This window comes from Gymnoscopelus microlampas, assembly GCF_963454915.1.
Source record: "Gymnoscopelus microlampas genome assembly, chromosome: 4".
NCBI classification, from domain to species: Eukaryota; Metazoa; Chordata; class Actinopteri; order Myctophiformes; family Myctophidae; genus Gymnoscopelus; species Gymnoscopelus microlampas.
This window is the reverse complement of record NC_139941.1, coordinates 56,569,339-56,581,687: the sequence shown is the minus strand read 5'-3', so window position 1 is coordinate 56,581,687 and position 12,349 is coordinate 56,569,339. Positions and strand designations below refer to the sequence as shown.

General features: G+C 39.6%; 1 protein-coding gene across 1 annotated transcript in view; it reads left to right on the top strand.

Annotated features, from left to right (window-relative positions):
• Window positions 1-9,732, top strand: part of LOC311044505 (H-2 class II histocompatibility antigen, E-S beta chain-like) — a 108,665-nt gene extending 98,933 nt beyond the window's left edge. The window contains exons 5-8 of the mRNA XM_084056144.1: window positions 4,085-4,152; window positions 4,411-4,524; window positions 7,065-7,121; window positions 8,391-9,732. Of these exons, the coding sequence (XP_083912270.1) occupies window positions 4,085-4,152; window positions 4,411-4,524; window positions 7,065-7,102 (220 nt within the window). The 3' untranslated portion in view covers window positions 7,103-7,121; window positions 8,391-9,732. The remainder of the gene's footprint in view (window positions 1-4,084; window positions 4,153-4,410; window positions 4,525-7,064; window positions 7,122-8,390) is intronic.
• The last annotated feature ends 2,617 nt before the right edge of the window (window positions 9,733-12,349 follow it).

Sequence of the window (12,349 nt, the reverse complement as noted above, 5' to 3'; positions counted from 1 at the left end):
GTTCTGAACAAGAGAGGTGAGCTGATCTCAGAGCAGCACTCAACACTCATCACCTCATAAACTATAACATGACATCATAATAAATCTTTCTATTCAGAGCTGATTAATGGTGTTAATATTGATCTGATAATGATTATAAAACATCCCTTGGTCTGGGTCGTAGCGTGACGGCTGGCAATGCCAGCCTGACAGCGTGTCGCGGATTCTACTCCCGTTCCCGACGACCTTTACTGCGTGTCACCCCCTTCCCCCCATCTCTCTCCCCATTTCCCTATCCCTCTTTAAAAAAAACAAAAAAACATTCCTTAATATTCTGAGAAACATTTCAGATCCTCTTGATTAGTGTGGTTGCCCAACAGGGCAACCAGACTATAGTACTCTATACTTATAGATAAACAATACTTTGGACCGCATCTCCTCCCACAGTTTTTATCCCCTAATGTTGTGCCATATATCAAAATGACCGTCTAAATCGGGAATCGTGCGCTTGTATTGTAAGAGATTGGTTAAATAGTTTAATTGATATTGATTTATTAGTGCATTAAATTTCCCCATCCGCTTTAATGTAAAAGTGAAAAAATTCACATTCAAGTATTTTTTTCTCAGAAACCGTAAGAGCTACAGTTACCACATTTGGAGGAAAGGTTCATAATATTATCCGAAATTATTAAAAAAATAATCACACCATTTGGCCTCATGGTGGCGCTATAACAGCCCCCTTCACGTTTTGGCCCGTAACTCTCGAACCGTAGGTCCTAAAATCAAAATTTATTTTTCCCTGGATTCCTTGGGTCACGACCCATATAGGCCACACCCATTTGCGTCAGGATAGATTTTTTGATATTGATTTATTAATGCATTAAATTTCCCCATCCACTTTAATGGGAATTGCAAAAACTCCCATTCAAGTATTTTTTTCTCGGAAACCGTAAGGGCTACAGTTACAAGACTTGGAGGGGAGGTTAATAGTTTTTTGCAAAATGATTAAGAAAATAATCACACCAGTCGGCCACATGGTGGCGCTATAACAGCCCACTTTACCTTTTGGCCTATAACTCTTGAACCGTAGGTCGTAAAATCAAAATGTCGTTTTCCCTGGATTCCTTGGGTCACGACGCATCTCCCCATATAGGCCACGCACATTTGCGTCAGGATAGATTTTCCGCCATTTTGAATTTTCTTCAAAACACACTTTTTGCTCCTTTTCCTCAACTTTTTTTCCAAATCTCACAAAAATCGGTACACGTGATCTATGGACCCATACGATAAACCTATCCAAGCGCCATTTTGATAGTCCGTACCGTCCGTCCGTAAATGGCTTCCAAAGTTAGCGGGAGGGGCCCGTTTGACCAAAAATGCCATAAATCACGAACGAAATGTCCGGTCAATCCCAAAATTGAATCACATGTCAAGGGTGGTATACTAAACCAATCCCCAAAAGCTTTTCCACTTTGATCGATAGGGGGCGCCACAAATGCACAAAATGTAACCGTTTGATGCAAAAACATGCATTTTGGGGGATCAATCCTCTCAAAATGAAACGCAAGCGATCTCAGGAGTGACGTGACAATGTAATTGGCGCAGTCTCCGACGGTATTCCTCCCGGCGTATTGCTCGAGTCCCGACCGGCGTCGGCGCAACCACACTTTGCAATTGCCAATTGCGACGCGTCTAGTTTATATTGTATCCTAACACGCTGTCACACAGTGGAAATAGCAGATCTACAAGCTCACAACATGTGGTGTCACCATCGTACACAGAGTATAAATGAAACATATAGATCTATTTCTGAGTGTTTTCACCTACATATAATGACCTTCCTAAAATAGAGACACCAGGATTAATGTTTTTAAATGAACTTTAAAAAGAACCATGCAGGCTAAAACACACCTCTATACACTTCATTTACCCTGATTTTATATTTAATTATTGTCTTTACTAGTTTGTTTTGTATGTTTTTAATCACTTTAGTAATATTTTACAGGATTATGTGTGTTGTGTCGTTTTGTTTGTTTATACTATTTTCATGAAATGCTATTGCTTGGTTTATTTTTGTTCATGTAAAGCACTTGTCCAGGGTGTTTTAGAGAAGGGAGAAGAGTCTAGGACGTATGGAGCGTTGTCCAGGGTGTTTTAGAGAAGGGAGAAGAGTCTAGGACGTGTGGAGCGTTGTCCAGGGTGTTTTAGAGAAGGGAGAAGAGTCTAGGACGTGTGGAGCGTTGTCCAGGGTGTTTTAGAGAAGGGAGAAGAGTCTAGGACGTGTGGAGCGTTGTCCAGTGTGTTTTAGAGAAGGGAAAAGAGTCTAGGACGTGTGGAGCGTTGTCCAGGGTGTTTTAGAGAAGGGAGAAGAGTCTAAGACGTGTGGAGCGTTGTCCAGGGTGTTTTAGAGAAGGGAGAAGAGTCTAGGACGTGTGGAGCGTTGTCCAGGGTGTTTTAGAGAAAGGAGAAGAGTCTAGGACGTGTGGAGCGTTGTCCAGTGTGTTTTAGAGAAGAGAGAAGAGTCTAGGACGTGTGGAGCGTTGTCCAGGGTGTTTTAGAGAAGGGAGAAGAGTCTAGGACGTGTGGAGCGTTGTCCAGGGTGTTTTAGAGGAGATTCTGACAGTTTCCCTGTGTTAGCTGATATGAGTGAGCGGGAGGGGTTGTAGGGTTGGATCAGGCTTGAAGATATGGGGGTGTCATACCTTTGGTTGCTTTGTAGGCCAACATCAGTGTTTTGTACTCTGTGAGGGCAGCAACTGGGATCCAATGGAGGGAGAGGAGAACTGGGGAGAGCCGGGAAACGTGAACATTTTGGCTGGTTGAAGACCAAGTGTTTTTCAGCTTTCTGGATCATTTGGATCTCATTTGGATGATATATAATTATTAATGATAATGACATGTTCCTCTGACTGGTAATGATAATACTAATAATGATAATGATAATGATAATAATAATAATCTTATTTATCCAGTGGAGCCCAAAGTGAGACTGAAGTCAGAGACTCCCCCTCGTCGTGGTGAACACACTCACATGCTGAGGTGCAGCAGCTACGACTTCTATCCTAAAGTGATCCTGGTGACCTGGTGGAGAGGTCAAGAACCTTTGACCTCTGGTCTCTCCTTTGCCGAGCTGTCTGATGGAGACTGGTACTACCAGTACCACTCCTACCTGGAGTACACACCCAGGTACACACCTAACAGACAACTATACATATATTCTTTAAAAATAAAACAAGTGTTACTCACTTGCTGAAAATGGCCCATTAATTGGTAGGCTAATACTAAATCACACACACACACACACACACACACGAACACACGAACACACACACACACACACACACACACACACACACACACACACACACACACACACACACACACACACACACACACACACACACACACACACACACACACACACGATTCCTCCCGAGTCCCGACCATGTTTATCACCAGTCCACTCCAGACACAACCACTCAGCAAGCTCGTCGTCGTGCAAGCATGATGAACGCACACAGAGACCTGCACACGAGCGTGTTATACATGAATACACACACAGGAATACGCTATTACGTGTGTATCTCGTTACTAAGTTTCTTCTGCCTCTTGCCGTCCTATTTTTCCTGCATTGGGGAGGGAATAGTGGAATACACAATAAACACTAGAGCGGAGGAGAGCCCAGCGGGGCATTCACGCTCCTACACAAACATAGTCCAACAGTTTTTTTTCTCCAAAAAACTATACATTAAAAAAGACTAATGGATCAATGTGTTGAATCACGGTGTGTTTCAGCGTGTAGATCGGCTACTTTCTCAATCTGTCCTAATGTTAGTGCTAATTAACAGCTGCTCACTCACTGCCAGACCGGGCGGGGAGGAGGGGCCGCTTCAGCTCTGAGCAGATCCACATGGACACACATTCTACTTCATGATTATTTTAAATATCATGAAAATATATATTATAAACTTATCTTATTGCCTATAACAGTCTAATGCTATGGTGCCTGTGTGTGTGTGTGTGTGTGTGTGTGTGTGTGTGTGTGTGTGTGTGTGTGTGTGTGTGTGTGTGTGTGTGTGTGTGTGTGTGTGTGTGTGTGTTACAGATCAGGAGAGAAGATCACATGCATGGTGGAACATCCCAGCCTGACCGCGCCTATCAAGATGGACTGGGGTCAGTTACTGTATTCTACTGTAATGTGTTACACTACACTCTGTTTTAAGGGTTAAAGGATTATTCTCTATTTGCACCTGAAGGTATATTTGTTTTGCTGAAAGTAAAAACATCGATCAGCTTAGTTTACTAATGTCTGCAGATAATCATCGATTATAAAGGTCTGAATATAATATAACATGATACAATACAATACAATATAATATAATATAATATAATATAATATAATATAATATAATATAATATTTGTATTGTCAGATTTCTCCATGTCAGAGTCAGTGAAGAACAAGGTGGCCATGGGAGCATCAGGTCTGGTTCTGGGTCTGGTCTTGTTCCTGTCTGGATTCATCTACTTCCAGTGGAAGAAACGAGGTTATTAGCATGTTTAATTAACATGTTTATTACATGTTTAATCTACATGTTTAATTAACATGTTTAATTATCATGTTTAATTAACATGTTTAATTAACATGTTTCATTAATTATTGAAATGCTATCTCACACTCTGCTTATTTTGTTTAAGAAATGCTTTGAAATGGGCAAAATTCCTTCTGTGTGGTTCAGATCCATTATAAACCCTATTTTTAAAAGTGATGATCCTAGGGTGCCTCTTAATTATAGAGGGATCAGCCTGTTGAGCACAGTCTATAAGCTATACTCCTCTATACTCAATGACAGGCTAATGCTCCATCTAGAGGAAAGACACCTACTCGTAGATGAACAAAATGGGTTCCGCAAAAATAGAGCTTGCATTGACCATCTTTATTCACTATGTACAATAATAAGGACCAGGCTAGTTGAGAGGAAACCCACATTTACTTGTTTTATTGATTTCAAAAAAGCGTTTGATTTTGTTAATAGGGACCTACTCTGGTGCAGACTGTTAGAATATGGAGTGAATGGAAAGTTTTACAAATCACTACAATCCTTATACAGCGCACCTGTAGCTTGTGTTAAAATAAATGAATTTTGTTCAGATTGGTTCCCAACACCCCTGGGAGTTCAACAAGGAGATAATCTCTCGCCCACTTTATTCGCAGTTTATATTAACGATCTAGCATGTACAATTAAGTCACTAAACTGTGGTGTACAATGTGGGGAAGTTGCAGTGAGCATCCTTTTGTACGCAGATGATATTCTTTTAATGGCCGAAAATGAATATGATATGCAAAAAATGCTATGTCACACTAAGGAGTGGTGTAAAAAATGGAGGATGTCCATAAATGAAAAGAAAACAAATGTGGTACATTTCAGAAGCTCTCTAACTCCCATTAGTAACAATCAGTTTTATTTTGGTGAGAAAAAGATCAATTTTGTAAACTCTTATAAATATTTAGGTTTTTATGTTGACGAGCATATGAATTTTGTTCATGGTTCCACAGTCCTCTCTGAGTCTGCAGGCAGAGCACTAGGAGGAGTTATTGGTAAAATCAAGGCACTCAAAGATGTTGGTTTCCGTACCTATACAACACTTTATCAGGCTTGTGTTTGCCCGGTTCTTGACTATGGGGCTGGGGTATGGGGTCATGGGAGATTCCCTAAGAGTATAGCTGTACATAACAGAGCACTTCGATATTTCATGGGTGTACATAAATATGCACCAATGGCAGCTGTCTCAGGAGATATGGGATGGGAACCTAGTGAGGTCCGATGGAAGGTCTGCACCGCCAGGTTGTGGAACAGATTGGTTGACATGAATGATAATAGATTAACAAAGAAAGTATTTAACTGGGACAAACAACAGAATGGACCCTGGATAGAGGACATACGTGATATGTTCTATGTATATGGAGCTGAAGATGTGTTTCTTAGATCACAAAAAGTTAATATTGTAACACTAAATGAGAAGATTTTTGATAAGGTCAAACATACTTGGGTAGAAGAGATCTGGAGTAAACCAAAATTGCGTTCATATCGAAAAATTAAACATGTTTATTACACAGAAAACAATGTTTTATTTAACCTACCAAAGAAAAGAAGATCACTCTGTGCTCAGATTAGAGGAGGTATACTGCCACTTTGTATCGAAACGGGTCGCTATGTTGGGTTGGACGAAGAAGAACGAATCTGCCAAATGTGCGATCTAAATGAAATAGAAAATGAGTATCATTTCGTTTTGTATTGTCCTTTTTATTGTAGGGTCCGTGAAGAGTTGTTTAAGAATGTTAACTATGCTGATATGTTGGACATCAATGACACAACTTATTAACCGCTTATTTGAAAAAGATGTATTTAAAATGGCAAACTACTTGGAGAAAGCCTGGGACATGAGGAAAAAAGCATTGTACAGCCAGTAGGAGACATGTAATTCATGTTATGTTTTGTTTTGATTTGCATGGTCGGTATTTGTTGTATATGATCAGCAATACCGGTAACCAGTATATGAAAATATTATTTGAATATTGTAACTGTCTGAAAAGGTGTCATATAATCCCATGAGGGATGGGCCACGAGGTGGCATGACACTTAAATAAAATAATTCATTCATTCATTCATTCATTCATTCATTCATTCATTATTATACTACCAGTGGAATAAATGAGGTCAGATCAACAGAGGATCACATGACATGTGGAACCCTCACAGAAATGCAAACAAACATGTAAAGCCACAACCTAAACTGGTTTATATTGGTTTAGAACCTTAACCGGTTTAGACCAGTTTAGACAACCTAGTTAGAGGTCAAAGTGTGTTCTATGTTGTCACATTTAGCTTTAATACATCAGTGTTACATTTAGTCCTAAATAAGAGTCAAATGTTCACATTAGTTCTGATGCAACATGTGACCCTAATGACTGAACCCTAATGTTGTTGTGTTATTGTGTGTACATTTATGCATTGTATGGAGAAATACACACAAACATAGGATTTATATGTGTGTGTTTTAACTGTCTCTCTTCTTCTTCTATCAGGTCGTATTCTGGTGCCGACAACCAATGACGATCTTTAGACTCCTCCCACACACCCAGGTTCACTTCCTCTTCCTTTTTAATTAAAATGTATAAAAGTGTATAAAACTATGAAACATACACAAAACAACATGCTTGTGTAAGAAGTGAAAAAACACACAACACATTATCATGTTTCTTCTGCTTCATTTATCATAATAATGAATCTAATAATCAAATTTAATAATCAAATGATTTGTTGTATCAGACAACACTGATGACAATGTAGTCAGAGAGGGGGGGGGGTCCTCTTGGTAAACTGTGTAGTTTGACCATGGGGGGGGGGGGGGGGGGGTATACCATTCATCATCAATGAACATGTTTTACATGACAGCAGTGTGACAGCCTGCATGAGTTTAGATCCCATAGCCTGAGACGGTGTTAAGGTACATGAGTTTAGATCCCATAGCCTGAGAGGAAGTTAAGGTACATGAGTTTAGATCCCATAGCCTGAGAGGAAGTTAAGGTACAGGAGTTTAGTTGCCCTATCCCTCACACCGCCTTACCCCTACACCTTTTTGCCATTTTTTACTATTTTGAAAAACATTTTAAGATAGGGCCCTAGATCCCATAGCCTGAGAGGACGTTCAGTTCAAGTGAAGAGACGACACAATGCAGCCAAACTCTGAACCAATCATTTGAAATAAACATTTCAGTGAACTGAACCCAATGATTCAGTTCATTGAACACAACATTTCAGTGAACTGAACCCAATGATTCAGTTCATTGAACACAACATGTCAGTGAACTGAACCCAATGATTCAGTTCATTGAACACAACATGTCAGTGAACTGAACCCAATGATTCAGTTCATTGAACACAACATGTCAGTGAACTGAACCCAATGATTCAGTTCATTGAAAACACTGATCATTCCATCACTATCAGGATCAAAGACAGAACCTTGTGGTCCAAAGGAGAGTGTTCTACCAACTGAGCTGCCCTTCCTACTAAGATACACTATTGACAAAGTATTGGTCAAATGTTGTTTGAATGGACTGAGTTGTTTCTACTTTGATGGTTACTGTAGTTGCAGGGAGGCTGCTGGGTGGTTAGGTTTTTAACTAGTTTACTAATAACTTGTTCATGATCTATTAACTATTTATAGCATAGTTGTAAATCATTAAATCATTAACCACTAACAAACATTTAACAAGTCATGAATAACACATTAACTAATCATTTGGGAATGATTAATTTACTATTATAAGGTAGGGTTATTCTAAAGTGTTAACATGTTCACACAGTTAATACATTCTGATTCTTATTGGTTTATTGTCTTTTCACAGAACACCTGGGTGTGTTTTCAGAGAAGCAGAGAGTCATCGCTGCCCCTGGCGGAGAGAGGAGGCAATACATGTGTGTCCACTCAGCTTTTAAATAATCATAGCAGCAGCACAATGATGACATCATCAACCTTTTAAATAATCATAACAGCAGCACAATGATGACATCATCAACCTTTTAAATAATCATAGCAGCAGCACAATGATGACATCATCAATCTTTTAAATAATCATAACAGCGGCACAATGATGACATCATCAACCTTTTTCACAGATGTGTCTTTTAAACAATTAAAAATGCTAATTGGCTAGCCAAGGCTAACGATAATTAGTGTGGAGACTTGTGGAGTCTTTTTCGCCCAGGTCGACGTGGTTTTGAGGTGAGGTTAGGGTTAAGGTTAGGTTTGTAGACATAGTTTTAGTGAGGTTAAAGTCATTTATTATGTAATCGTTTATAATGTGTGATAATTAATGTGTTACGATCATTATGACATCAGTCCCTGTGATGGGTGGACCTGATCCTCTAGGGGTCTGAGGTGATGGGTGGACCTAGACCCTCTAGGGGTCTGGGGTGATGGGTCCACCCAAATTAGACAATGGTGGGCTGCCATAGTCTAGGAAATTAATGGGAAACACTGATGACATGCAATCATTTATGTTAAGTAATAATTTATATGTAATAATTATGTAATCATTTGCAATATGTAATCATGAGCAGGGAAGCAGATCTTAATTTAAGGGGGAACCACAAAAAAAATGACTTTCTGGAGGGAACATCAATAATATCACCAACATAGAGTTAACGCTTGGATTTTAAACAAACTAATAATGTTCACAATGATTACAGTTTGTCTGACATTTAGCATTAAATAAACCAAATCCATGTTCAATATATAAAATAAACTAATGTCAACAATAACAAAGGTCGTTCAAACTTTACTAAAGTAAAGAACAAAATAAGTGTCTAATTCAGACAGTTTAGATATTCCTTGGTCAGTATTATTTATCTTTCCGTTTTTCAGCTCCACTGTTGTGTTTCTATCGTTCATATTGGCTGAACTTCACTCATTAAACTAGTTAACAGCTCTGTGGACAAGTGATGATGATGAAGATGATGAAGCTTGTGGATGTATTTATTTGGTAGTTGTTGATGATCAGGACACATGGTAGAAAAAACAAAACCTTGAAATATGTATTTTAAATGATATAATTTATTTCTAAATACTTTATTGTGTCAGACATGTCCCCTCTTTCTCCCTGGGATCTGCACCCCTGACCATGAATGGTTTGAAGTTTAGCCGTTAGATTGTGGGTTTCATTTGCTTGGTTTGAATATCAATAAAAGAAGGAGAAACATTGTGTCACATTGTGTCACTTTGACTTCCACAAGGTCACACCAAACACACTATTTACAATTTCCAATACTTCTACTTCTACTCCACTACATCTCAGAGGCAAACATTATACTTTTACTCCACTACAATTATTTGAAAACTTTAGTTACTAGTTACTTTTCAGATATACATTATGACATTATGAAACATTAACCACTTTAGCACTTTAACCTTATTCTATACCTAGGCTTGAAAATAGCCGATCTACAAGCTCACAACGCGTCGCATTGCGACGCGTTGTGAGCTTGTAGATCGGCTATTTTCAAACATTTTAGTATTTACTTATGGTACTTTAAGTACATTGATGCCACTACTTTTGTACTTTTACTCAAGTCGATTTTGAATTCTGGACTTTTACTTGCAACAGAGTATTTCTATATTGCAGTATTGGTACTTTTACTTAAGTAAAGAATTTGAGTACTTTTTCCACCACTGCCAAGAACAAACCTTTGTTTACCATGTTGATGATGAAGGGACTCAGGCTTCCTTCACACGTACACAGGGATTTTTTAAAATAAACTTAGCTTTTTCGTTTTCGTTTTTTGTTAAGATCTGCGTCTACACGTCACGTTTACAAACATATCTCTGTCCACACAGCATCGTATTAAGACGGTAAAAACACAGCTGTCATCACAAGACTGTCTATTTACAGCGCTCAACAACTGCAGTCTGGTGATGACAGACACATATATCTTATTAAAGATTCATCTTTGTCATTTTGAAAAGAAGATAATGATCATTTATTAAAATATACAGTAGCGCCCGGTCTGTGCTCTTCTTTGGATTTCTCAATACAATGATACATTGAGCAGTGAGCACATCCAAAAACAGGGCATCATATTTTTAGATTAATAAGTGTTTTAATCCCGTCTGTGGACGATTCTGTCCCAATGGTCAGTAGTGACGAAGCACATCCGGAATTACACTAAATGTAAACAGGAAGTAAACGAGGGGGGGGGGACAGACGGGATTAAAACACTTCTTTATCGAAAAATATGGATTATTACATTGCACTAGAACCCTGTAGAGTGAGTTAACATTTGGGGCAAGAGGGTAAGCACCTTTTATTTTGCATTTGTACATGTTTGGACACCCTACGGTCTGTCAGTGTTCTGTTGTGATCATCATCACCATGGCGGATAACAGGAGGTTGTTTGACAGTGGAGCACAAAAAAGAAAAAAGAACATTGAAAAAGAAGAGCGTAAAAAGGAGACACTGAGCAAAATGAAGAAACTCACGGGATTCTTCAGACCAGTTACAGCGTCTGCTGCTATAGCGCAGCTGTACCATCTGAAGCAGTGACACAACATGAGGCCCCAGACCCCAATAACTCTAGTGATGAGGAGGTAGAACTGCTGGGAACAACAAGTCCCAGTGCTCCCAATGAGCAGGTTGGTGCCTTGCATGGTTTGTTTTGGTCGGGTGCGGACACAGTGTGTGTGACTGAATGTGTGTGTGTGTGTGTGTGTGTGTGTGTGTGTGTGTGTGTGTGTGTGTGTGTGTGTGTGTGTGTGTGTGTGTGTGTGTGTGTGTGTGTGTGTGTGTGTGTGTGTGTGTGTGTGTGTGTGTGTGTGTGTGTGTGTGTGTGTGTGAGTGAGTGAGTGAGTGAGTGAGTGAGTGAGTGTGTGTGTGTGTGTGTGTGAATGAATGGGTAAATGTAGCTTAAATAATAATGCACATTAAAGCGCTTTGGATAAAAGCGCTATACTATATAAATGCCCCAATGATCATTTACCATTTAGGTGGGGGTGAACCTAGATAAAGGCAGAAACCTGCTGGAAGTTCAATCATATCACAGAGTTCAATCATACTGGATAAAGATGGGGCCAGAGTCATGTCAAAATAAGGCGGTGGATAAGGAGCAAAAGAGTGAGCTCAAACGTGAGCTCCAAAATGGCGAGCTGGTGTCCAGAGAATGGCTTCTTTATTCCCCGTCCACTGGTTCAATTTATTGTTTTGCTTGCCGACTGTTTTGTGATGATGGAAAAGGACAATGCCCGTTTAAAACCGGCTGGAGTGACTGGAAACGTGCCTCGGAAAAATGACCCAAACATGAGAACAGTGACAGCCACAGGAAGGCCATGTTAACATACATTAGACGTGCATCAGATATTGGAGTAATTGACACTGAACTGAGAAAACAGCTGGAGTCGCAGTATACATACTGGACAGATGTACTGAGGAGAGTAGTGGTAGTTGTCAGATTTTTGTCAGAGCGGGGAATGGCTTTCCGGGGCACAAGTGAAATAATTGGCAGGCCTGACAATGGACATTACTTGGGCATCCTTGAGGTAATAGGTGAGTTTGACCCATTTTTGAAGTCACACATAGAAAAATATGGTAATGCTGGATCAGGTACCCCCTCTTATCTTTCCTCCACCATATGTGAAGAACTTATTCAGCTGATGGGTGATCGGGTGCTGTCAGATATCATCAGTGAAGTTAAAATGGACAAATACTTCTCAATTAGCCTTGATTCATCCCCCGATGTTTCACACACGGATCAGCTCACGTTCATTTTACGTTATGTGTCACCCGAAGGCGACATTTATGAACGCTTCTTAAAA